This window comes from Xenopus laevis, chromosome 6L (assembly GCF_017654675.1).
Source record: "Xenopus laevis strain J_2021 chromosome 6L, Xenopus_laevis_v10.1, whole genome shotgun sequence".
NCBI classification, from domain to species: domain Eukaryota; kingdom Metazoa; phylum Chordata; class Amphibia; order Anura; family Pipidae; genus Xenopus; species Xenopus laevis.
The window spans coordinates 130,750,976-130,777,921 of record NC_054381.1 but is presented as its reverse complement, the minus strand read 5'-3'; the positions used below and the strand labels follow the sequence as shown (position 1 = coordinate 130,777,921).

Sequence of the window (26,946 nt, the reverse complement as noted above, 5' to 3'; positions counted from 1 at the left end):
ACTATATTAGAAACATTTTTTATTTTGCACAGTCTATTTACCTAGTTTTTATTTTTTACACTGAACAATTCCTTTAAACCTGCTGAATTGCTGTTTTAGCCTATGGAAGACATCCTGGGATCAATTTGGAGTTGTTTGCAGCCTTCCTGACCTTCAAGTTTTTTTCGGAGAAAAAACTCAAATAGAGTTTTTAAAATTCAATTCAAATTTGTGGGTTGATCCTATTCACCCGACTTTGAAAAGTTTAGATTTTTTTTTTAAAAATGTAGAATTTTGAGTTCATGGGAGTTTATGGGAGTTTTGAATAACTCCCATGAACTTGAAATTCGACCCTTGATAAATCTGCCCCATAGTGTTGATATGCTTATTCTCGGAAAATGAAAGATGAAATTGGCAACCGAAATCCCTGGTCTCCCCCAACCTATTCCCCCCTCAAAATTTCCCCCTCCCTTTGCTGTATGTATTTCTTTGAATTTGTAGTTATAAGATAATTGTGGAAACGGCCTTGTATAATATTGTAAAATACATATGTACCATTCCCACCCTACACTTACCCATCTTTTCTGAAAACCCTTCCCCATAATAACTTGAAAAATAAAGAATTAACAAACAAAAAAAAAAGTACTACTTACAGCCCAGTTATGGAGAAAGTGGGCCAATGCCCGTGAAACGTGTTGGACAAGGAAATTCGGAACTCCGTTGTGGATCGTAAACCATCTACTCTGTAGCAGTGTGAGCGGAGCGCACAAAGTCTATGGGGTATATTTATCAAAGAGTGAAGTTAATAGTGAAGTTCCGCCACTAGAGTGAAATTCCGCCACTCTCCATTTATTTCTATGGGATTTTTATAGGCGTATTTATCAAAGGGTGAACTTTCACTTCACCCATTGATAAATACGCCTTTCAAAATCCCATAGAAATGAATTGAGAGCTGCGGAATTTCACTCTAGTGGCGGAACTTCACTCTTTGATAAATTTGCCCCTATATCTTTAACGGTAACAGAATTGCAGAAGAGAAAAGGACATGGAGCTAACTGGTGCACTGATCACACGGAGAAGGTCCAAAAATGAGAGGAGCGAGGTTCATGGGCAGATAAGTTCCTTCATGCTGTGTGTTTCTACAGCAAACACAATTTTTATTACCAGTTCAGTGTAAAGGTCCCCATAGACGCGACGATTCTTCTTGCCGAACGACCGATTTTAGGGAAGCCCGACCGATCCTTCGAAATTATCGTGCGGTTAGTGGTATTCGAACGATCGTACATCTTACGATTTTTCGTCCGACATCTGTCGGGAAATTGATCGGCCAGGTCAAAAAATCTTTGTCGGTCCCAGTGCAATCTCTCTATGTTTGCAGAGCCAAGCAGGCAGCTCCCCTTTGTTTTCCTGGTAAATTGGTCTTTTTAGTTGATGGTAGATTCGAACGATCGTACGATCATTCTGAGAAGATCGTGGTCTCACGATCAGGATCTGATCTTTTAAAAATCTCAACATCTATGGCCAGCTTAACAGCAAAGTTGTTGCTGGTCCTTTTTATCAGCACAATGGCCACCTTCTCATGTCTGCTTACAATGTAATACAGGCTGCCAAGTCAAAATGCACAGTAATCTCTCTATATTAACAAAATTACTTTGTAGCCCTCATAGGCAAGATCCTCACCCAAGAGATCTTTAACACCTGTAATCAGTCTGGAGAACTAGAGAGAGAGAATGTGAAAGTATGATTATGTTAAGACTGATAACCCTTTTAACAAATGTTCCTTCTGATCTATGAACAAAAAATACATTTTCAAGAGAAATCAATGGGTCAAAACTAGTACTCAGTTACACTGGCATCACTAAGGGGCACATTTATCAAGGGTCAAATATCGAGGGTTAATAAACCCTCGAATTCGACCCTCGAATTTAAATCCTTGGAATTCGAATATCGAATTCGAAGGATTTAGCGCAAATCCTTCGATCAAGCGATCAAAGTAAAAATCGTTAGATCGAACGATAAAATCCTTCAAATCGAACGATTTTAAGCGATCGATCGAAGGATTTTTCTTCGATCAAAAAAGGTTAGAAAAGTGCTGGGGAAGGTCCCCATAGGCTAACATTGTACCTCGGTAGGTTTAAACTGCCAAAGTATGTAGTCAAAGTAATTTTTAAAGAGACAGTACTTCGACTATCGAATGGTCGAACGATTTTTTGTTCGAATCGTTCTAATCGAAGTCGAAGGTCATAGTAGCCTATTGGATTGTTAAAGTACCCAAAAAAATAAAATACTTCGAAATTCAACGTTTTTTTCATTCGAATCCTTCACTCGAGCTTAGTAAATGTGCCCCCAAGTGTTCCTGGTCCCACAGCAAACTCAGTTTAGGGCCTCTAAATTTTGATCTATTCAGGGCCCCACAAGTTGCTCATTAATTAGGGCCTTGCAGGGCTCCAAAACTTTGCTCAACAAAATTGCTCATTAATTAGGGTCTCGCTGGGCCACCTGCAACCGCAGGGTCTGCTCCCTCTGTAGTTAAGCCCCTGCTCAGTTATGTTTATATATTCTGCATGCTCTGACTGGTGTATTCAATTGTGAAAATGCCTTCAGTGTAGAGCAGTGGTTCTCAAACTGTGGGGCTGTCCTACCCTAAGTTGGCCTGGAATGGTGGGACACAGACTGAGTTTCACTGAGGGTGAGATACACCCAAAAGCCCATCTTAAAGAGTAGAGTGTTTGTTTGGGGTGGTTACAAAAAGATGGTTTTCCATGAGTAAACCTCCATTATCTGGAATCCTGTTACCCAGAAAGCTTTAAATTACAGGAAGATTATTTCCCACAGACTCAATGTAATCAAATAATTCAAAATGTTAAAACCTGCAGTTCCTTGTGTCTTGTCCCCAACTAAGATATAATTAATCCTTATCGGAGGCAACACAATTCTATTGGTCTTATTTAATGTTTAAATAATTTTATTATAGACAAAGTATGGGGATCCAAATTATGGAAAGACCCCTTATCCAGAAAGCCCCAGGTCCTGAGCATTCTGAATAACAGGTCACAAACATATACTTACTATTTATGGCAGAAGGTATGTGTTGGCAAAGCTAGGCCTCCCTATACCTTTACAACTCTTCACCTAAGAATAAGGATGAGATTTATGTAAACACTTATTTCAATCACTAGATATTCTTGAATCACAGCAGCACTTTACCATAAACACAGCCTTGCTATGCTCTGAGAGAGCCCTAACAAAGGTTGTACCTCCAAATGGTCCTAAATCTGACTGATTTGTAAACACCAAAGCACAAAGAAATCCCCCTTTTTGCCAATTTCAAAAAATAATTACAGCCCTTCTTTTTATTCTTGAAGAAATGTCCATAACCCCCAGTAGTAACTAACTAGCTGCATTTTAAGTAAATACACCCTGTCAGTATAAGTGATTTACATTGACCAGTTCCCCTTTGATTATATTTACTGAAACGCCCACAAAGTAACTGCTCTTCCATTGTGTTGTCACTACACCTAACAGCGTCCCCACAACAACCTCACGTTGGAGTGAAACAATCAAATGCAAGTCCATTGTATAGATACGATACAATCAGGGTCGCCAGGTCTAATTTTCAAAACCAGTCAAAGTCAGCTACAAAACCAGCCCAAAACTAGCCAAGAGGCACTTCAAAAGTAGCCCATAAATAGCACAATATGTGCAGTGAAAAAGAAGTCAAAAATAAATGAATATGTATGAAAATACACCATTTTCAAATTTTCACTGTTTCCTAAATTTTTCAATGAAGCAAAATGGGACAGATTTGCCCGTCACCAGGGGCGTAACTACAGAGGGGGCCCAGGAGGTTTAGGGCCCCATAAGAGACCCTAATACATATACAAATTCAATAAAAATTGGTAAAACATTTAACTAGACATTTAGTGGCCAGCTGATTTTTGCCCAAAAATTATGGAAAGTCACCGGAAAAGGAGAGAATGCTTTAAGGAAAATTCAACCCTGTGATAAAAAAACCTGTACCCCCACCCCACGTAGACCCCCTCCCTCCTTCCCAGTCTAACTACCCCCCCCCGGGAAATGCTCCATACTTTATACTTACCCCTCAGCACAGATTCAGGCAGCGGAGTTCCACGCAGCCATCTTTCTGGTCCTCGGTAAGCTGACTGGGAGATCGGTAATTTCCGTCCATTTCGGGGCATGCGCAGTTGTTGCAAACCAGCAAATTGCTCCAATCTCCCAGTCAGCTTACTGAAGACCAGGAAGATGGCTGTGTGGAAATTTAAATTTACAAATAACTTGGAAACTATTTAAAATGCTTAGTTAATATATAATGGAAAGCATTTCAGCAGTTGCTTGGAATGACATATCCTTTCATTATGCAAAAGTCTGCTTTTGATTGGATATTCCCTTTAACGAAGGCTCGTGTAAATGGAGAAAGGAAAGTAGAGACATATCTCGGGATCCAATTTTTGCAAAAGGCAGCAGTGCTACCATGCTTTAACTCTGAAAACTATAGAAAGATTCTTTCTTATGGTCAGGGTTTGTAATGAATGCTACTGAACCGAAACTGATATCAGAGAAATCTTTATTAAAGGAATATATTACAGAGTCTTACAATACACAAATGGAAAGTCATTAATTTCAGATAATGTAGGAAGAACCCACATAGTTATAGGACCGTCTTTGGTCTTTGACAGAGGACTCCATTTTTTGCGCTGGTCATTCGCTCTGTGCTCCATCTTGTTTGGGGTCTTCCAGAATTTTTTCGGTAACCTAATCCTTTCCTATTCATGGTTAGCTGAAAAACAAATCTGTCTAGTAGGAGCCAATTAACTGCCGTTACTTACCTGAGATTTCAAGGCTCAGAAGGATTGAGGCAGGACAGATTCCTCCACTTCCATGACATTATTTATGCATCTTTAAAGGGACATATACATTTAAAGCAAACATGCAGTAGGCCAGATAAATTCTTATAGGAAATGTATCTAGCCAAGTACCTGTGCAAATGCAGTTATCATAAAATGTAAAAAGTTGTGCACACTAATGTACACCCCTTTTTCTCACTTACTGTCATGCCTATTACTGAAATTAATCCTAATGATGAGAATTGTCTCTGATGGCATAATGGAAAGCCTGGTGTCAGAGCGAAAATTGATGGTAAGGCTGGGGCAGGTGCAGTTTGTGATGTCATTAGAGGGGTACCATTGGTGGCTTGTGACTGACTAGAGAATGAAATTTAGCCAGTCACAGGCCACTAGCAATGCCCACCCCTATCCCCCCTCTGGTGACATCATAAACGATAATAAAGCTTGGGGGAACAGGCTGTGCTTTATAAGGCCTGGGGGAACAGGCTGTGCTCTATAAGGCCTGGGGGAACAAGGCTGTGCTTTATAAGGCCTGGGGAACAGGCTGTGCTTGACAAGGGATAGAAATGAAAGTATAGTTGAGCATGTAGTCTGTGATGTCATTAGAGGGGTACCGCTGGTGGCTTGTGACAGGCCACTAGCTATGCCCACCCCTATCCCCCCCTCTGATGACATCACAGATAATGATAAAGCCTGGAGGGCACAGGCTATGCTTTATTAAACCTTAAGGGAAGGTTTTTTTTTTTAACTTCTTAAGGCCTGGAGGAACCAGCTGCACTGTATAAGGCCTGGGGGGGGACAGGCAGTGCTTTATAAAACCTGGGGGGAACAGGCTATGATTTATAAGGCCTGGGGGAACAGGTGTGTCTCTATAAGGCCTGGGGAACAGGCTGTGCTCTATAAGGCCTGAGGGAACAGGCTGTGCTCTATAAGGCCTGAGGGAACAGGCTGTGCTCTATAAGGCCTGGGGAACAGCTGTGCTTTATAAGGCCTGGGGGAACAGGCTGTGCTTTATAAGGAACCTGGGGGAACAGGCTGGCTTATAGCCTGGGTTACAGGTGTGCTTTAAAGGCCTGGGTGAACAGGCTGTGCTTTAATAAAACCTGGGGGAACAGGCTGTGCTTTAAAAGGCCTGGGTGGAACAGGCTGTGCTCTTATAAGGCCTGGGGGAACAGGCTGTGCTCTATAAGGCCTGGGGGAACAGGCTGTGCTTTAAAAGGCCTGGGGGGAACAGGCTGTGCTCTATAAGGCCTGGGGGGAACAGGCTGTGCTCTATAAGGCCTGGGGGAACAGGCTGTGCTTTTAAAAGGCCCTGGGGGGAACAGGCTGTGCTCTATAAGGCCGGGGGTTAACAGGGCTGGGTGCTTATAAGGCCTGGGGGAACAGGCTGTGCTTAAAAGGCCTGAGTGGAACAGGCTGTGCTTTATAAGGCCTGGGGGAACAGGCTGTGCTCTATAAGGCCTGGGGGAACAGGCTGTGCTCTATAAGGCCTGGGGGAACAGGCTGTGCTCTATAAGGACTGGGGGAACAGGTTGTGCTTTAAAAGGCCTGGGGGAACAGCCTGTGCTCTATAAGGCCTGGGGGGAACAGGCTGTGCTCTATAAGGCCTGGGGGGAACAGGCTGTGCTCTATAAGGCCTGGGGGAAAGGCTGTGCTCTATAAGGCCTGGGGGAACAGGCTGTGCTTGGCAAGGGATAGAAATGAAAGGATAGTTGAGCATGTATTCTGTGATATCATTAGAGGGGTACCGCTGGTGGCTTGTGACAGGCCACTAGCTATGCCCACCCCTATCCCCCCTCTGATGACATCACAGATAATGATAAAGCCTGGAGGTCACAGGCTGTGCTTTATTAAACCTTAAGGAAAGGGTTAACATGGGAAGATGGGGTAGTATAACATAGGAAAGGTGGGGGGATTTTTTTTTTTTGTTTTTTTTTGTTTTTTTTTTCTAAACTTTTAACTTAAAAAGTGCAAAGCTGTGAACATGAAAAAAAAATAGCTGCATAAGTTGGTAATGGCATAGAAAGCACTTGGGGATATTAAATGCAGCTGTAAGCGCTTTCTGCGGTGATGTTGGTCACAGTGCTACTAACCTGCAAGATGGTGCATTTTGGGAGAAGTACCTTTTCTGGTGTTGTAATTGTAAGGTAGAGCAGGACAGTCAGATGGTAATTAACATTATTTGCTCACCTTTGCTGTTGTCAGAATGTCATACATTACCAGATATGCAGGATGAAGCAGTGGAGGTGCTAGTGGTGTTCTGGTGGAATGTTGCACGGTACTTGGATGGGATGACTCTGAAAAAGATACATTTTCTGTCAGTGGGTACAAAACCATATTCTTTGGTGGTCTAGTCTGACACATTAGGTTATTAAGAAATAGAGATTTCAGAACCATAGTCTACTCCAACCTATTGGTCCCTAGAAATATCATCTCCGTTTTAAACTTTACCTTGCCGACGGCACAGCTACTCATTACTCCAGCCAGCTCGGGTCCACGTAATCGAACCCCTTGAGCATACGGGTCTCGCTGGGGTCCTCTTTCGGGAATGAGATGTATTTCCTGTTGAACCCCGTGGCTGATTCCTATGAGCAATAATAAAAGTACATGGTCATACAGTAATTATTCCTTTCAGCCATGGTGGTATTTAATATTTTAAATTGCCATTTAACAGACTGATTCCTGAACCCCCAAAAAAGCTGTGTGTTTTGTCTAAACACATACAATGTAAAACTACTTCAAATAGGATTAGTAAAGCAAATCTGGTGCAAAACATAAAAGAACACTGGAGCCAATGTAAGAATAGATCCAGTACTGCTCTGGTAGTGGCTGTAAGTGGGGAGAGGTTCTGACTCCCTTCTGGGTGAATGTGATCACATCACAGTTATGCACTTACATGACTTGGTTTTATAGGAGGCTTTAATGTTCTTTTCTCCACATTTGACCAATCGACGGTTGAGAAAAATGGGTGATCCCGGATGTTGCCATTCACCCCAAGGCGTTGGTTGGCCTTCTTCTTCAAGAGCTAAAGCAAATAATGAACATTTATTTAATAATAATATATTGCATATATTTTTCTACCTTCCATACAGTAAACAACATATAAAATTCTATAATTGTTCCTAGGTTATGCCTTGTGACCTTGGTTGGTATCCAGAATATCATCAAGTACCAGAAGAGCTCTGCACATAAGGGCCTGGCAGATAAAATCTGGTAAAAACCAGTAGAGATTTAATACCACTAGCTCTCCTTATAATAGAGCTTAAGGCTAAACCTCTCGTTCTTGCCCGATGTCATCACTTACAACTGAATTTTGCTCTCACATCCCCTCACTCATGAATGCCCATCATAGAGTGACCTTCTTCTAGAGACTTTTCACCCCAGGCTGTAAATACACTTTTTTCCTTCCACACTTGATAGAGAAGCATCTTATCTCCTACTTAGAAGCTAAACCAGTGAGGGTCATCTGACTAATGGAAACAATTTTATTATTCCTACAACAGGCCAGAGATTGGTGCTTCCTATGCCAACGTTCCTCCATAACAAATAAACTAAATACATAAAAAAACATTCTGCTATATCAAAAACAAAAAGCATTTTTATAACTTTATATTAAAGGGGCTGTTCACCTTTGAGTTAACTTTTAGTATGATGTAGAGATTGATATTCTGAGAAAATTCGCAATTGGTTTTCATTTTTTATTTGTGGTTTTTGAGTTATTTTTATTCAGCAACTCTCTAGTTTGAAATTTCAGCCATCTGGTTGCTAGGGTCCAAATTATCTTAGCAACTATGCAATGATTTGAACAAGAAACTGGAATATGAATAGGAAGGCTTGAATAGAAAATGAATAATACAAAGTAGCAATAACAATACATTTGTAGCCTTACAGAACATTTGTTTTTTAGATGGGGTTAGACATTTGAAAGCTGCAAAGAGTCAGAAGAAAAAGGCAAATAGTTCAAAAACTATAAAAAAATAAATCATGAAGGCCACTTGAAAAATTACTTCGAATTAGCCATTCTATATCATACTAAAGGTTAACTTAAGGTGAACCACCCCTTTAATAGTAGCGTTTACTTTCTTTTCTGTTAATTTATTTCTATAAAAAATGAAAACTCAATAAAAAAAATAATTGTTAAAAAAATAGTAGCATTTACTAAATGTTCATTCTGATTTTACTAACCTGTTTTATGAGGTCACGCAGTTTGGTAGAAAGGGAGTCTGGATATTCAGGCTCTCTGTTGATGACGCTTTCTACCTGTTGTCTCAAGTTTCCCTTCGGTGAGAATGGTAACCTATTGGTGGCCATTTCGTACAAGATGACTCCGAAAGACCACCAGTCAGCTCCGGCGTCGTATGGCTCCTCTAATAAAACCTTGGCAACAAATAACAGATTAGTTACCAAAAGTTCTCATACTGAGAACCCTGATTACCACATGGGATTGCAGAATGGGCAAACTAATGCTTGAATAAAGGCCAATAAAGTAGATATATAAATGTAATGACCCAGGATGGGCTGAAGGATTAGTTGTCTTTGGCAGTCCAATAAGCTCAGAGTGTTAGTGGGCCAAGTGATAGAGTTACAGGTTACAAGATGAAACAGCACCACTCCTTCATAAAATAAAAATACCTTTATTGGAACCCTTTAGGGCATTTCAGCAACGTTTTGGGTCATACCTAACCCTTAATCAAGCTTGTGGTGTGACCCGAAATGTTGCTGTAATGCCCTAAAGAGTTCCAATAAAGGCATTTTTATTTTATGAATGAGTGGTGCTGTTTCATCTTGTAACCTGAAAGTCTATACCTGTGGATAGTGGCCACTGGGAAAACTTGTACCACGAGTAAGAAAAAGCCAGGAGGCTGTGCTGACTATCCTTGTACTTTTCAAGTGATAAAGTAACACATCAGTGTCACTTAAAATAATAAGAAATATTGTGTAAATGTACAGGAACTGAGATTCTCACCTGTGGTGCCGTGTATCCTGGTGTTCCATAATAGCCACACTGTGTGTTTGCTCCATACATACCGGTGCAGACAAGGCCAAAATCACCGATCTTCACATGGCCCTGTTCATCCACCAATATGTTCTCTGGTTTGAGGTCACTGTAAGACACACATGGCACAGTTTATATTAGAATGATGTCCAGAAACGCAACTATGTATAAATAGTGAAGGACTTGGAGAGAATTTAGATTTTTCTTACCGATGAACGATCCCGTTCTCGTGCAGGAACTGAATACCCACCACTAATTCTGAGGCATAAAACCTTTTAGAAAAAAGAAAACACAAATCACTTTGTAGTCCCATCTCATACCATTTAATATATGCTTGAGCAGTGTTTCTGTGTTGTACTCCAGTCTCCAGTAGCATGCAGGGTCGCCTTCAGAAATCATGGGGCCCTGTAAGGCAACATTTTCTGGGCCCCCTGGTCCCCGCCCACCCTCAAGCCCCACCCCATATCTCTTTCACCCCACAGTAAAAAGACCACACAGATATCAGAGCTAAAACATTGAACCCCCCATAGCTATAAAAAGCCATTGGTGGCCAGCAGCCCCCCCCCCCCACACGTTATAAAAAGCCATTAGTGATCAGGGGCCGCCATGCAAGTAAAAAGAAAAATTGATGACTGGACCCCCTCACACGTTATAAAAAGCCATTAGTGATCAGGGGCCGCCATGCAAGTAAAAAGAAAAATTGATGACTGGACCCCCACCCACAAGTTATAAAAAGCCATTAGTGATCAGGGCCCCCCCTGCAAGTAAAAAAAAAAAACTGATAGCCTGGGCCCCCCCACCAAGTTATAAAAAGCCATTGGTGGCCTCGTTTAAGTTAAATAAAAACTTGGTAGCCAGGCCCCCCAATTTTAAAAAAATTACTTGCCAGGGTTTTCTGTCTAAGGGGATTTTCTCCTATTCAGATTTGCTGTACCCTCATTGGTTCTTTAAGGATAAGTCCAGGTAAAGCTGTACAGGGATTAGATAGGGGAAGTAGGAACTTCCCTTCAGCCTATCCAATCCCAATGCAGCTTTAACAGGATTTAATCCTTAAAGAACCAATGAGGGTACAGAAAATCTGAATAGGAGAAAATCTTGCATGCACGGCGCTGCTGTCCTATTTTCTGAAGCATGCAGTACGCTGAAAGCAGGGGGGCTCAGCTAATCAAGTAAATGAAGCATGGCCTGCCCCCATTAGACACAAAACCCTGCGGGCCCAGGACAACTTTCCCCCCTGTGCCGTCCCCTGATTGCGGCCCTGCTAGCATGTTACTTATAGTGTTACGTGACTGGTAGATATCCATTGTATTTTAGGTACTTCTGTCTCAAGGAGCTTGCTACTTACAGCACTTGCTTGTTACTCAGACGTCCTCGGTCCTCGATGATGTTCTCCAGTGTTCCGCCATTGACGTACTCCAGGGCTAGCAGGATTAGTGACTGGTTATAAAAACAGAAAGGAGAAGGTGAAGCATAGAAATGGATAGGACAAAATAGGAAGATGATCATTTTAATCATTTAATACAAAAATATGCAAAACAGCATAATAATTACAACAAACTAAGATAACTCCAGGTTAGACAGAACACAATACACTAATATTAATAGCAGTATTGGTTCCACAACTCAGTATTCTAGATTATAATAATGGGTAGGGGTTTAAAGTTGGGGGCTCCCTGGAATTTTTTGTTCCGGGCCTCCTCTGCACATAAATACAGCCACACATACTCACGGGTCACCAGTGACCCCCACCAAACATACTCACGGGTCACCAGTGACCTCCACCACACATACGGATCACACGGGAGCCCCTGCCACACATACTACCGAGGAAGCTGACCCCCACTGGGCTCCATATACCCCGGGCCACTGATACTGGGATAGGGTCCTGCTATACTTTAGTAGCTGAATGAAACTACAGAGAAGGGTACAGATATATGTGGTTTTATATACATATAGTAGAGACCTCAGGATAGGCTGCTATATATATATATATATATACCTATCCTGTAGTAGCATCACATTCACTAACAAGGTGGCAAGGCTCTGTGTAAATACAAATATGCCATATGAAATACTTTTATTATCAGCATAATATGTGCAGAAAGCAGACAGCCCCTAGCAGAGTTCACTACCCTGTACCTTAGTTTGGAATGTTGCCATTGCCCGGCATAGAAATGGGCATCTGCTAGCAATCTGGAGAACCGATGCCTCTCGTCTGACATATTCAAAATCTTCCTCCCGCTGCTTCTCAATGATCTTGATTGCAGTTAGTTGGTTCTTGATTTTAAACGATGCCAACACCACCTGGGAAAGAAGAGCGCAAAGGAAATAAATATTACTGGGTTTCCTATATGTAAATGAGTGACTGTAGCTCCACTCATATTGGTAATTCAACAAAGGATGAGCCATAAAATATTCAGTATTTCCATTTTATCCTAATAGCCCCACAATTTTGTACTGGCAATAATGTAACAGTCAAGGGAGACAGGATGTGATAAATTAGCATGATAGAGAAGGTTTTTTTTTTAATTTGTTTGTGCTTTTTTAATAATAATTTATTTACCCTTTAAAAAGGTAAACGTCATATGTGTGTGCTCTGCCTGGGACTGACCATCCTTCTTCAATAGGAATGAAGATTGGAGTGTCCTTTAGATAAGGGAAAATATTCTCTAAAGCAAATAAAGAGCATGTACTTCCACTGATCAGAGAAGAGTTTACATGTTAAATTTACATGATTAATTCTCTTGTGATTTCTGTCTCCTTTTGGTTTCATACCAGATCATTACAATAGATTTTCCCATAGAAGCTCATCACTCACCTTGCCGAAGTTGCCTTCTCCTAGTTCTTTAATAAGGCTGTAATTTTCAATATCGAGGTACTCCGATGTTTTGGCGTCCTCTCTAAACCTTCTCTTTTCCTCCTAGGGATTTGTAAAAAAGACAATGTAACTAATTCATCCAATAAAGAAACATCAAATGTTATGTTAAATAATTATAATGTCCTTATATTTAAGGTGCAGTCTTCATATCCCGTGATTAATACAAGTCAAGGGTCCCTATTATGGTGGTATATTCCAAAATCAGCCACCAGGAACAGCATGGGGTCAAGTTAGAAAAACCAATAATTTTACAGTAGGCCCCCAGGGCAACAAAACATTATTTATAGACCATTTGATTGTAAATTACAGTCACTAGGGGTCATTTATCAACACTGGGCAAATTTGCCCATGGGCCGTAACCAACAGCAACCAATCAAATTGCTGCATTCATTGTTCTGCTAGCAGCTGCCTTAAAAAAGCGAATCACTGATTGGTTGCCATAGGTAACTGCCCATGGGCAAATTTGCCAGTGTTGATAAATGAGCCCCACTGTGAGCTATCTATCCATTGATGCAGTGATCTTAATGGCATGTCTAGAGTTAAAGGGGTGGTTGACCATAGTTAACTTTTAGTATGTTATATAATGATCAATTCTAAGCAACATTTCATTTGGTCTTCAGTATTTATTTTTTATTGTTTTGTAATTACTTTCCTTCTTCTTCTGACCCTTTCCAGCTTTCAAATGGGGGGTCACTGACCCCATTTAAAAATGCTCTGTATAGCTACACATTTATTGTTACTGCTACTTCTGATTACTCGTCTTTCAATTCAGGCCCCTCCTATTCATATTCCCGTCTCATTCTAATCAATGCATGGTTGCTAGGTTATATTGAACCCCAGCAACCAGTTTGCAGAAATTGCAAACTGCAGAGCTGCTGAATAAAAAGTTACATAACTCAAAAACCACCAATAATAAAAGTTAAAGAACAATTGCAAATTGTCTCAAAATATCACTTTCTGCATCATACTAAAGGTTAACTCGTTAACTAGTGGAGTGCTCATTGGCCATTTCTGCAGTAATATTACAAGCAAGGCTGGGGTTAAAATGTACCATAAATTACCATACAGCCATTGAAATTAATAATGAATGTATATTGGAAAGTTGCTTTGAATGACTGGGCGTGTGAGGAACAGTTTTTTTGGGTTGAACACCTCTTCAAGTCCAACATCAATATCTTTCAAATTTTTTTGTCCTTACCAGCTGGGCTCTGCTCTGGACTTCTTGGTCTTTTCCTTCGCTGTGGATATTGCTTTCGATCCACATCTCTGTCAATTTGTTTATTCGTCTCTATTTCTTTACATGTAATCTTTTCCTCTGCTAAAAAAAAAAAAAAAAAAAATGTTACTTTGTGGCTCTTTAACCACTAATTTAATCAGGGACTCATTTATCACTTTTGGCCATGTCATGCACATGATGTGGCTGTTTTATGTGCAACATAAGTGCTAAATTCTACTGGTACAGTTACCGATAGCAACCAATAAAGTCATTTAATTAATTTGAACTGCCAGTGCTCTAGTTTACAGCTCCCTGATCATCAGTGGAAGAAGGAAATAAATTAAAGATGGCCGTCTGTTCTACTGTGGAATACATGGACATCTTTAGAAGTTTCAGCTAGACAGGGAAGGCAAAGAGAGACAAGCAGCATTGGGAAAAGAAGAGAAGTTTGCGGTATTCTGTTTGGGTGAGGTAATCTATGCATTGATGCAGTGATCTTACTGGTATGTCCGATATTGACCAAATTACCATACAACCACTGAAATTTGTAATGAATGTATATTGCAAAGATGCTTGGAATATCTTTCAAGTTTTGTTCCCCTTACCAGCTGGGTTCTCCTCCGGACCTTTCAGTCGTTTGCTTCTCAGTGGATATTGCTTTTAGTCGTTCTATGCAAATCCTTAAATCCTTCAGCTTTATCTTTTTTCCTGCTAAAAGAATAAAAATCACATTGTAATTTTCAAATTAGCCAGGGACTAATTCAAGGCCAGAACTAGGGGTGGCAGAAGAAGCAACCTGCCTAGGGTGCACAATAGAGGGGGTGCTGGGCAGGTACATGTTAAAGTTGTTTTCTGTCTACCCCTAGTTGCATGTTCACTGACCACTATTACTCTTGCCTCCCTCTCTGTCACTTTCCCTTCCCCTCTGTCACTCTCCCCTCTCCTCTGTCACTCTCCCTCTCCTCTGTCACTCTCCCCTCCCTTGCCTCTGTCACTCTCCAATCCCTTGTGCAGCGGGGGAGTGGGGTGACTAGCCGGGTTGCCTAGGGCTTAGCTTGGCAAAAATTAGTGCAAAGAGCATTTGTTGTTTAAGGGGCAGATTTATCAATGGGTCGAATTCAAAATTCAAATCTCCTGATTTTTTTTAATGGCCAAAACAGTCAAATTCAATTAGGGGGTAATTCCAATTCAATTTGAGTTAAGTCAATGGGAGAGGTCCAGGGATTATTTTGGAGTTGTTTGTAGCCTTCCTGACATTCAAGTTTTTTTCAGAGAAAAAACTCGAAGCAAGGTTTTTAAAATTCTAATCAAATTTTTCTATTCAAATTTGATTAGAGTTTTTGGTTAGATCCCATTCGTCCGAGTTTGAAAAATTCGATTTTTAATTCGATTTAATAAATTGTGGATCCTTTCCCACATTATACAATAAATGCCAGAGGTTATTAGCACCCAAAATATACTATATAAACTGAGAGGCAGCAGACACAGGCAACCCAAATGCATATACAATCAGAGGCAGCATGGAACATTATATATAGGAGAGGCTGTGGTTACTGGCACAACAATTACATTATATACAGTACAAAGCAACGATTACTGCCACCCCAATAATGTTACCTACAGTGAGACCAGTGGTACATTAAATACAGTCAAAGGCAGTTGGCACAGGTATCCCAAGCACTTTATGGTGCCAACAGATACTGGCTCCAAAGAGCATTATACCCAATTCAGGCCCTTCCTATTCATATTCCTGTCTCATTCAAATCAATGCATTGTTGCTAGGGTATTTTGAACCCTAGCAACAAGTTTGCAGAAACTGCAAAACTGCAAAGATGCTGAATAAAAAGCGAAATAACTCAAAAACCACATCTAATAAAAACTAAAAACCTATTGCAAATTGGTCACAGAATATCACTTTCTACATCATACTAAAGGTTAACTCAAAGGTGAACAAACCCCTTTAGTGGAGTGTTCATTGGTCATTTCTGCAGTGATATTACAAGCAAGGCTGGGGTTAAAATTTATAATAAATTACCATACAACCACTGAAATTTGTAATGAATGTATATTAGAAAGATGCTTTGAAATAATGAGCCTGTGGGGATCTGTTTTGGGTTGAGCAGCCCCTTAAGTCCTACATCAATATCGTTTCAAGTTTTGTTCTCCTTACCAGCTGGGTTCTCCTCTGGACTTCCCTGTCTTTTTCTTCTCAGTGGATATTGCTTCAGACGTTCTATGCAAATCCTTAAATCCTTCAGTTGTATCTTTTTTCCTTCTAAAAAAATAAAAATCACTTTATGACTCTCTAATTTCTAATTTAGTCAGGGACTCATTCAAGGCCAGAACTAGGGTGGCAGAAGATGCACCTGCCTAGGGTGCAACAATAGGGGGGTGCTGGGCAGGTACCCAAATGCATTTTATACAATCAGAGCAGCATGGAACATTATATATAGGGAGAGGCTGTGGTTACTGGCACAACAATTATATTATATACAGTACAAAGCAACGGTTACTGCCACCCCAATAATGTTACCTACAGTGAGACCCAGAGGTACATTAAATACAGTCAAAGGCAGTTGCCACAGGTAACCCAAGCACTTTATGGTGCCAACAGATACTGGCTCCAAAGTGCATTATACCCATTGAAAGGAGCGCACACTGGTTACCCAAACTATATTGCATACAGTAAACATCATATACAGGCACACATAGTAACCTACATATAGTGATGCCTCTAAAACTATATTAAACATTAAAAGCCAATGCTTTTTTGCCCAAGCAATTTATGGTACCAAAAGACACTGGCACCATAGGGCACTATACACACTGGAAGTGCATAGTAGAACTCTAAATATGTTGTAATACAGTAAACATCATATACAGGTACTCATAGTACCCTACATTTATTCATTTAGTAGTGTCTCATGCTCAACTACTACATCAAACACAGGGAAAGACAGTTGGATAGCTGCCCCAAGCACATTATATTCTAGCAACCAAAGGACACTGGCAACATGAATGCACTGGAAGGAGAGCATAGTGATAGCCAAAAAATGTAGTATACAGTATACATTATATACAGGCACTCATACTACCATACATATAGTCATATAGTGGTGGCCTTAACTATATTAAAAGCCAACATTATTGCCCAAGTAATTTATGGTGCCAATGGACACTGGCACTATAGGGCATTATACACATTGGTAGAGGTACTGGCACTCTAAATATATCCTATACAATAAACACGATATACAGATACTCATAGTACCATTCATATAGTGGTGCCTCAACTATATTAAACATGAAAAGTCAATGGTGTTTGCCCTCCAAGAACATTACATACAGTAAAAAGTAGAGGACATACACTCCCTATGTTTTTTATACAAAATGACAGGTGGGGGCACAGTCTCTGCATATTTAACACATGAGTCACAGGTTATATAATTATATTCTTAAAGCAATATATTTTGTGTTTCTTCTCCTTACTAGCTGGTTCCTCCACTGGACTCTCAGATATTCTCCTCTTCTTCTCCATTATTCTTCTTTTCCAAGGATGTTCTTTCTTCTTCTTCTTTCTTCTTCTTCTGCTGCTTTTTTCTTCCTCCGCAATACAAACTCACCTTTCTGCTCAAATGTCTTCTTCTATCGCTGTAATCTCCAAAAACTCTCTCCAACTCACACAAGCTCCCTGCAGTCACTCCACACTGGCTAAATGACAGTTATGACAGTTGGCTCCTGAGAGCTGTTGTTTGAGTGGCATGTGCCAGTTGAGTCTGAGCAGCAATTGAAAAGAATACACAACACAACACAACACAGAATGGTCATATAATGGAACATATAAATCTGCAATTCACCAATATTGGATGAAATATGACTATAAAATCATTATAAATAATAAATATAAGCTTGGCAAATTTTCTTTTGACTAATACCATTTTCATATGTGATACAATTTCCACACCATGCTTGGATGCATCAGGCACAATTGAGGTGGGCGCCACTCCCATTCTTGTTAGAAAGAATTCTCAAGAAGCATGGCGATTTGCCTATATGTAAAGGACCCTTAAAGATGCTTAAGTTCTGGGGGAAAGCAATGCAAAAAATATAGTCAGCTACACTGATTTGTGCATATTGCCTGATGTTGGGCTCCTGTGATAAAGTGACAGGTGGCACAAAACACATAAGGCCGGCCTGTATGTCAGAGCCATTGTCGAGTGCAAGCTCATATGCTGCTCCACAGAATGTATGGAGTATGGAATCATATGCTTTGAGGAACAGTGGATACTGTCATTATATACACTCTGGGTTCCTATACTATTGGGACAGAGAATAGAGTAAATATATGGGCACTGGATCCTACACCTTGAGGGACAGGGAACACTATGGACTCTGGAGGGGGCACTGTCATTGTATGAGCTCTGGGATGATACACCTTAAAAGAGGCAGAGGAGACTTGTAGATGGGCCCTAGGTGTTAAAGGAGAAAGAAAGGTGCTCTTTACTTGGGGGTGCCAAAAGTTAGGCACCCAAGTGATTGTATTTACTTACCTCACACCCCAGACAGTGCTCCTATCAGCAGAAAACTGAAAAACACCGGCCCAGGGTACTTCCAGCGAGCACCACAGAACGATCAGCTTCTGGCGTCTTGTTTGATCGTGCGGGTGCACATACACAATACAGTGAAAAGCTGAAACTTTTTTCCACCTATTTTGTTCTACTGCATGTGTCTGGCCCGGGAAGTTTAAAGAAAGAAGAAGAAGGAAAAGGATCACTCTGTGATGCTCACTGGAAGAACTCCCGGACCTGCGCAGTTTTCTTACGGGATGTCAGGTAAGTAAATACAATCACTTGGGGGTGACTGACTTTTGGTTTTTCCCTCTCCTTTAAAAGGGATTGTTTTATCTTTTAAAGGGGTGGTTTACCTTCAAGTTAACTTTGCTATGATGTAAAATGAAAAATTCTAAGCAACTTTTCAATTGGATTTCATTATTAATTTTTTATGTTTTTTTTTTTAAATTATTTACCATCGTCTTCTGACTCTTTCCAGCTTTCAAATGGGATCGCTGACCCCATCTAAAAACAAATATTCTGTAAGGCTGCACATTTATTGTTATTGATACTTTTTATAACTCATCTATCTATTCAGGCCCTATACTAGTCTCTTATTCAAATCAGGGCATGGTTGCTAGAGCAACCAAATTGCTGAAATTGCAAACTGAAGCGCTACTGAATAAAGACCTTAATAACCAAAAAAACTACAAATAATAAAAAACAATTGCAATTTCTCATAATAACTCTTACAGGGTTAGTGAGTAATTTATAGATGCAGGTTCTAGGCCTGCCAGGGGTACAGTGGGATATGTGTGTGGTAGGGAATAAAATCTTTATGAGGTGCCATCAAGTTGATACAGTGGCCTTATCCACTTCATCCCCAAACCCCCAAAATACCTCAGTGAATTACTAGAAACATTTTTTTTACATTGTTAGAATGGTAGCATCAGGAATGAAGAAGCACAAGGACAAGATAGTTTCCACCTTCAGTGTCAGACTAGGGAGTCAGTGACCCATGGGCTCTGCCACTTTGAGGGCCCACCACCCTAGCCATGGAGGCCCGCAGCACTGAGAATCACCCAGTCACACACCACTCCCCAACATGTACCTCTTCCCCAGTACATTCCTCCAAGCCACTCCATGTACAATCTCCCCAACATTTTAGAAATAGAAAGAGGGACAATGTAGAGTAGGGGTTTTTATTAGCAAGGGTTTGTTCTCCTTTAAATAAGCCCAATAGGCTGGTTTTGCTTCCATTAAGGATCATTTACAAGGTACTGTTTTATTATTAAAATCTTTAAAAAAAAAAGAATATAGTTTTAAAAAATCTGCATTATTTGGATTAAACTGGAGACAGCCTTTCCATAATGCTGAGCTTTCTGGATAACGGATCCCATACCTGTACCCTTAAACCACTGGAAAAAACTAAGGAGTGCCCAAAACCTACTTTATTTATGAAAATTGTGTCTATACAAATGCAGAAGATATCTGCAATTCATTTTTTGAGTACTTCGAAACTCAAATTTTTTGAGATTTATTATACCTCAACCCTGGAAATAACTTGAATCCGAAAATACACCATCTAAAACCTGTCGAGGTTATGTAGAAGTCAATGGCAGAGGTCCCTCGAAGATGTGATGATCGAGTTTTTTTCAGTGGGTTTTGCTCGAAAACTCGCTCAAGTTTTTTTCCAGCAGGAAACTTGATTCATTCGAGTTTTTGGGTTTATTAACCCTGACTTCACTGATTCGAGTTTTTTGCATTCAAGTTTTTTCTTAAATTAGAAACCATTCGAGTTGTATGTTCATCTGAGGTCTAAAAAAGCTAATATAGCACTAAAATTCAACCTTTGATAACTAACCTCTTAAATATGAAAATACTCTACTGTATTAATATATATGTATCAGGAAAAAAGGAAGATGTAAGGGTCTCATTAAAAAAAGCAAAAATACCAATTTATTAGGCCAACATTTTGTTCCTCTCCAAGACCAGCTTGTTGGTCTTGAGAAAAGTTGCAGGGTAGACCCACTGACCTCATAAACTAGTATTTTTGCTTCTTTCATTAAGACCCGTGAGTTCTCCTTTTCTTCTAATATGTCAATATTTACTCATGGTAAAATTGGTGCATGAGCAGTTGAGAGGTTTACTCAGACTGACAATGCAACCCACATCTTTCATTCACAGTAACATCTCAATTTGCCTGGCAACAGTATGTGGGAATGGAAATCTTAAGATTTTATTTAGGCACAATTTTAGGGATGCACCAAACCCAGGATTCTGACAAATTTCAGAACTTTTAGCAGAATCCGTATTCAGCTAAATCCTGTGCTGAGCCGAACTCAATATGAAACCTTAAAGTCATGTAACTTTAAAGGACATGTAACCCCCCCCACACACACAAAAATGTAATCAGTGAACAGCCTCTTGAAATCAGTTCTTCTTAGTCCAGATTTTTAAACCTGCCCTCCAGTCTAACAGCCAATAAACAGATGGCATTGCTGTTCCCATAGCAACTGTGCTCTAGTTGTCTGCTCCTATTTTTTTCTCCTGAGTTCAGCTTAACCAATACAGTGCTCAATCTAATTAGAACTTTTTATCAAAGTATTTTAAGCCTGTGTAAGCCTGCATTCTTGATTGCATGAACTGTACAGCACACATATGATGTCTGATGTAAATGTCACTGAAGTGTCAGAGGTAAAATGGCCTCCAGGTGAAAGCTGCTATTTGTTTTAGGAAAATGTGTTGGCGCTGGCGAATAGAAGGAAAGGGGAGATGTGCCAAAGTTATATACGAAAATAAAGGGTCTACATGTCCTTTAAGACTGCAAGGGAATTATGTAATAAAGGCACTAAGTCTGCCCAGGAGCAGTACCCCATAGCAACCAATCAGCAGGTAGCAAACATCGTATTGGTTGCTATGGGTTACTGCTCCTGGGCAAACTTAGTGCCTTTTATTACAAATGGGGTTTAACCTTTAAAACCGGTGCAATTTGTTTTAAAATTTCCTCAAACTTGAATATACAAATTAGAATTGTGATTAAATTTGGGATTCAGACAATTTTTTGTGGAGTATTTTGCTAAATCCAAAAATGACACATTCAATGCATACCGGCTAGATTGTGACTATTAAAAAACACCCTCCTTAGCACTAAATATATGCCTTATATATACCTTACCACTTATAGAAGGTTGAACATCAGGAAAAGATGTCATTTTTTTCAACCCTTACTCCACAAAAAAAGGCCACAAAAAATGTTTAATAAAAAACCAATACACATAAATCCAGTAGTTGCTCCCAGTGCTGAATAAATAGATCAGTGGCTGCGTAGCCCAAAGACAATAGCCAAACTGTACAAATGATCAATGGATTGTTCAGGGTTCTGGTCACTGTGCTTGGCTGAAGAATTGACAGTACATGTGTTGATATGAGTTTTCTGGCCAAATCAACATTTATTTGACCCTTGAATCATTTTTATTTGGTAGACTGATGGCTTTGAGTTAATTTTATAAACATTTACAGCAGTGGCGGAACTACCGGGGGAGCAGGGGCCAGGGCCCGCAACCCCTCAGGGTCCCCCGGCTGCTCGCGCACCACTGAAATGCAGACGAACATCACGTACGGGAGGGGGGGCAGGGAGCCCGGCTGCACGTCCCATTACTGATTTACAGCAGGGGCAGCTTTCAAAGCTACAGATGCTGTATGTTTAACATACATTTTGGTTAGACCACTAGTTTGTATGACAACTGAGGCAACTTTCATTCACAAGTATGTGTTTAAATTGAACTCAGGATGCTTAATAAATCTGGAACTCTGGATACATCTGTATATGGACAGCAGCTTTTTTGTACTGTTCTGACCAAAACTCAGTGCCTGTTTGCCTAATTCTTTTGTTTCCCATTGAAGAAAAGGAGAGATGGAAAACACTGCATTTACTTTTCTGCTACATCAAGGTTGTAGCCTGACATGAAGACAACTACGGAAAACAAGAGAGAATAAGTTCCTCTGTATACAAAAAGCTAAGTCACTATTTAGGCGAGCCAACCACAATTCAAGCTACGAAAATACTTAATATATTTTTATTAAAATTTATTATTTATATAGCACATACACATTTATGCAGCCCCTTACAAAGGATTTTCATCATTCACATCAGTCCCTGACCCAGTGGAGCTTACAATCTTCCATATTTCCTGGTACACATAAGGCTAGAAATTTTCAATTAGTGGCATGATTCCAGCAAAGTTTATCCAAGATCTAGTGAATTACCTTTTCATGTGCTATTTCACAACCCTGCAGCCTATGATCTGCTTTCAAAATAAAAGCGAGGAACGCAAAATAAATAAAAGCAGAAAAGATAAGTGCAACATTACACATAAATATATATGAAACGATGGATCAATTAAAGTGATACTGACACGTTTCTATAAAAATAGGGTCGTGTCTGTTTCAGTGAAAAGAATCTGCACGCAAAATATAAGCAGTTAAAAGCTCCCCAAAGCCGCCCCCAGTCCAGTGAGCCATAGTAACGGAGACCCTCCGACAATCTGGGCGGCTAAGTGGCAGATGAGATTCGATGCTGAATAATGCAAATTTAAAGTTCACTCTACAATATAAAATTTCATTCCTGAACCAACAAGTGTATTTTTTTAGTTGTAATATTGGTGTGTAGGCAGCCATCTCAGTCATGTGCTTTCAGAAAGAGCAAGCACTTTAGGATGGAACTGCTTTCAGGCAGGCTGTTTCTCCTACTCAATGTAACTGAAGGTGTCCCAGTGGGACCTGGATTTTACTATTGAATGCTGTTCTTAGATCTACCAGGGCACTGTTATCTTATGGTAGGGAGCTGCTATCTGGTTACATTTCCATTGTTCTGTTCATTGCTGTTGGGGGGGTGTGATATCACTCCAACTTTCGTTGCAGCAGTAAAGAGTGACTGAAGTGCAAGAGCACAAGTCACGTGACTGGAGACAGCTGGGAAACTGACAATATGTCTAGCCCCATGTCAGATTTCAAAATTAAATAAAAAAAATGTTTGCTCTTTTGAGAAATGGATTTCAGTGCAGAATTCTGGTGGAGCAGCACTATTAACTGATGTGTTTCGCGGAAAAAAACGTTTTCCCATGACAGTCTCCTTTTAAGCAAATACAAAAGGGGGGTTGTGGGAGCACTCACATTGCGAAGTAGAAATGTATATAAGTATAGGGGAAGTGCTACTGACATAGCCAAATGCGTCAGTGCACATTCCCTGGGCCCCTGTCTCATAAGTAATTCAGTAGATATGCAAATGCATGTGTTAACAAAGACAGGGGTTTTTTAGTTACAAAGTTATGATCATAAAGTTGAAAAGCCACCATACCACGTCAAGGTAAACCCCATATGGCGGTCCCTAACTTGTTTACCTCCAATCATAGTATTGAGTCTCCCTTTAAGCACATGAGAATGAAAGATATGCAAACCATATACACCCATTATGGTTTTAAGTTACGCCAGTTACAACAGCAAGGGTCGCCAATGTACTGTCCTGTAGTAACATTCTTATAGATTAATGGAGATGTAAGAATTCTCAAATTGATGTAAGGTCCCCACCATGCACAGTGCAGTTTTAGTCTCCACTGCAGTTTTAGTCTACAGAGACATTACTGAAATAGAGAAAGTCCACTGAAGAAAGATTAAGCTGGAATGTCTAAGTTGAATAAAAGCTGAGATGATTTATATGACAACTGTATATAAATATAGGGGGAACATACAACAAACTATGATTTACCTGATTAGAAGAAAGAAGGTTTCACCTTAGGGTGGGAAAGGTTACTGAAATGGTCTCTTAGTATAAGGCTAATGCAGGGACTGGTCTGAATGACCTTTTTGGGCAGTAAAAAAATACATTTTCCCCTATGATGGCTTCACATAGGGATTTTTCAACTGTGTCTCCCTTTAGCTGCTTTTAGTCTTCGGTAACACTAGAATCATTGCTGCATGTTCCATAATATAAATTTTTCTTCTGCAGGAATACCTGAATTGTTACAATGAAGGGGCAGTTTACCTTTAAATAAACATTTATTGTGTTGTAGAGTGATATTCTGAGGCAATTTCCAATTGGTCTTATAAATTTGATTATTTCAGTTTGAAACTTCAGCAGCTATGTGGTTTATAGGGCCCAATTTAGCCTAGCAGCTAGGGAGTGGTTTGAATAAGAGATTGGAGGTGGGCCTGAATAGATAAGCAATGAAAAGTTACAATTAGAATTGCACTGTAGCCTCGTAGCTTTTTGGCTTACTGTAACCTCCAGTTGAAATCTTAAAGGATCAGTAACACCATAAAAACTGTAAAAAAAATATTTGTCTGTATACTACGAAAAAAAAACCACCAACACATATTGAACTTTAAAATAATAAAGCCTTTATTTATTAATAACTTACTGAATCGCCGCTTGCGCTCCTCTTCAGAAAAGGCGATTGGGTGATCCATCGTGCAGCGCTCGATTTCTCCTCCCTGCCTTCCTTATAGGAGATAGCCAGGGAGAAGAAATTGAGTGCCACACGATGGTTCGTCGCCCTGTCTAAAGAGGAGCGCAAGCAGAGATTCGGTAAGTTATTTCTAAATAAAGACTTTGCGATTTTAAAGTTTAATATGTGTTGGTGGGGTTTTTTTTCGTAGTATACAATTTAATTTTTTTAAAATTTTTGATGTTACTGGTCCTTTAAGAATGTTAAAGGCATCAAATTAGTTCAAAACAATAAAAAAAAATGAAGAGTGAAAAGATGCTGCGAACAGGACATTCTATAACACACTAAACTGAAAGGTAAACTACCCCTTTAAAACATAAAATGTAGTCTAAATAAAGAAAAGGCCAGAAATGTGCTAACCTTTGATGGTACATCCCACGATAATTATAGTTAGCTCGGTGGTTGGGTAGTGGTTTTGGATCCATAGACCTGTAGATGGCAGGCTCCCCTCTACGCATGGCAAGCCCGTTCAGTTCCACCGTTGGTGTAATGCTACCTGTCAAGGATATATAGATATCAAACATCAGATAGCACTCTAGTATGTCAACAGGTTAAATCTGTGTGTGTAATAAATGAGCAAAACAACATGTTCCAGCTGCTAGCAACATTCTAAAAAAAAACAGTCATGACATCTATAAGATTTTCTGATAGATTTATATCATTAGCTCAGGGCTTGCAAACGTCTCTCTTCAATCTTAAAGCAAGTGGTAAATAAAGCAAAGGTCTGGTCTAATGTTCCAGCAGTTCCAGTTAAATATATATGGTACACAAGTTAGTCATAGGGGCTTAGTCACATAGGAAGGGTCGTGGAGTTTGTTATCCAACATTCTGTATAGCAATAGCTTCATAACCCAAATCTACTAGTCTACTGGTTTTCTATTCTAATACAGGTATGGGACCAGTTATTCAAAATGCTCGAAACCTGGGGTTTCCACCGGATAATGTATCTTTCCGTAATTTGGATCTTCATACCTTGGGGGAAATCTACTAAAGGGCGAAGTGGCTAACACTGGCGAAAATTTACTGTCGAGTCCTGCAGCGGGTCGGGTAGCCGCAGGTTACCCGCAAAAACCTGCGGTAACCTGCGGGTTGCAGGATGACGTTTGGGGAGCAGGTATAGATGCGGGTTGGCAGTTCTCTGGGTTTGCAGGTCACGGGTCGGGTTGCGGTCTTCTCAATAGCGAGTTTTGCTTCTTTTTTTCTGATCACACCTACTTCTAATTATGTCACTTCCGGTTTACAATGACAGCACTTCGTGTTTCTTGGTGGTCAGCGGGTCACGGATCGGGTTGCGGATATGGTACTTGCGAGTCCAATCGGGTAAGTAAGCGCGTTCAGGTTGGCTTTAACTAATTGGTTCCGCGCAGGACTCTAACTTTACTTTTTACAGATAAATACTATTTGGCCCCTGAAGCAGAAATCCCTTTCTTCTAAACACAGGGGAAGCTCCTGGGTCCTCATGGAAGATTCACTGGTTTGTGCTACTAAATATTTATAATCTACAGTGCTGCCTTCCCTCACCACCCACACGTGTGCCCCCCACTGCACGACTCACACCAGTTATGTAGCAGTCTGCCATTTCTTCACATTCCTTGTGAAGTGACGTCTGAGACAACTTCATAAGTCTAGAGAGAATCTCCAGTAAATCAATAAATAATTTAAATATTACCAATAGCTTAAGAATATGGAAATATGACATAAAAATGTTAAGAGTCCGAGGCTGGCACAGTGCCTTTGTGTAAACCAGTTTAGAACTCTAAAAATGCTGCAGCCATATTGAACTAAACATGGAACTGTTCATAATTAATACCGGTGTACTATATCCATAACAACATTTCAGATTTTAGCCTGAAACGGAGAGTTTTTGTTGACGTAGTCTCCTTATACCACTGTCCTATGATATTGATAAAATGTTACAGTCAGACATTTCCCTGATGTTAATAGATTTATCTCATC

General features: G+C 40.1%; 2 protein-coding genes across 3 annotated transcripts; both read right to left on the bottom strand.

The window, feature by feature from the left end:
* Window positions 1–6,517: 6,517 nt before the first annotated feature.
* LOC121394501 (protein kinase C delta type-like) lies at window positions 6,518–13,790 on the bottom strand. Its single transcript, XM_041565664.1, has 10 exons — window positions 13,785–13,790; window positions 12,659–12,760; window positions 11,980–12,144; window positions 11,186–11,277; window positions 10,050–10,112; window positions 9,811–9,949; window positions 9,030–9,221; window positions 7,741–7,869; window positions 7,296–7,429; window positions 6,518–7,141 (listed from the first exon to the last, which is right to left on the bottom strand). The coding sequence occupies exons 1-9, from the start codon at window positions 13,788–13,790 to the stop codon at window positions 7,319–7,321; spliced, it is 999 nt and encodes a 332-aa protein (XP_041421598.1). The 3' UTR covers window positions 6,518–7,141; window positions 7,296–7,318.
* Window positions 13,791–13,818: 28 nt separating this feature from the next.
* On the bottom strand, window positions 13,819–25,543 carry LOC121394748 (double-stranded RNA-binding protein Staufen homolog 2-like). 2 transcript variants are annotated; one of them, XM_041566513.1, is made up of 3 exons: window positions 17,424–17,877; window positions 16,105–16,209; window positions 13,819–14,036 (listed from the first exon to the last, which is right to left on the bottom strand). In XM_041566513.1, the coding sequence occupies exons 1-3, from the start codon at window positions 17,470–17,472 to the stop codon at window positions 13,897–13,899; spliced, it is 294 nt and encodes a 97-aa protein (XP_041422447.1). In that variant the 5' UTR covers window positions 17,473–17,877; the 3' UTR covers window positions 13,819–13,896. The 2 variants fall into 2 exon arrangements, with proteins under 2 accessions (XP_041422447.1, XP_041422448.1); XM_041566514.1 differs by lacking the exon at window positions 17,424–17,877 and adding an exon at window positions 25,351–25,543 and having other exon boundaries at window positions 13,890–14,036.
* Window positions 25,544–26,946: the final 1,403 nt, after the last annotated feature.

Coding starts and splice junctions, on each gene's coding strand:
- LOC121394501 (XM_041565664.1), bottom strand. Junction 7,870..9,029: donor TGCGTGACCTCATAAAACAG/GTTAGTAAAATC, acceptor TATTTGCTTTAG/CTCTTGAAGAAGAAGGCCAA. Junction 7,430..7,740: donor CTCCTATAAAACCAAGTCAT/GTAAGTGCATAA, acceptor TATTGCTCATAG/GAATCAGCCACGGGGTTCAA.
- LOC121394748 (XM_041566513.1), bottom strand. CDS start 17,472: ATGGAGAAGAAGAGGAGAATATCTGAGAGTCCAGTGGAGGAACCAGCT. Junction 16,210..17,423: donor TCCAGTGGAGGAACCAGCTA/GTAAGGAGAAGA, acceptor TTATTTTTTTAG/AAGGAAAAAAGATACAACTG. Junction 14,037..16,104: donor TCCAGAGGAGAACCCAGCTG/GTAAGGAGAACA, acceptor TTTTTTTTTTAG/CAGAGGAAAAGATTACATGT.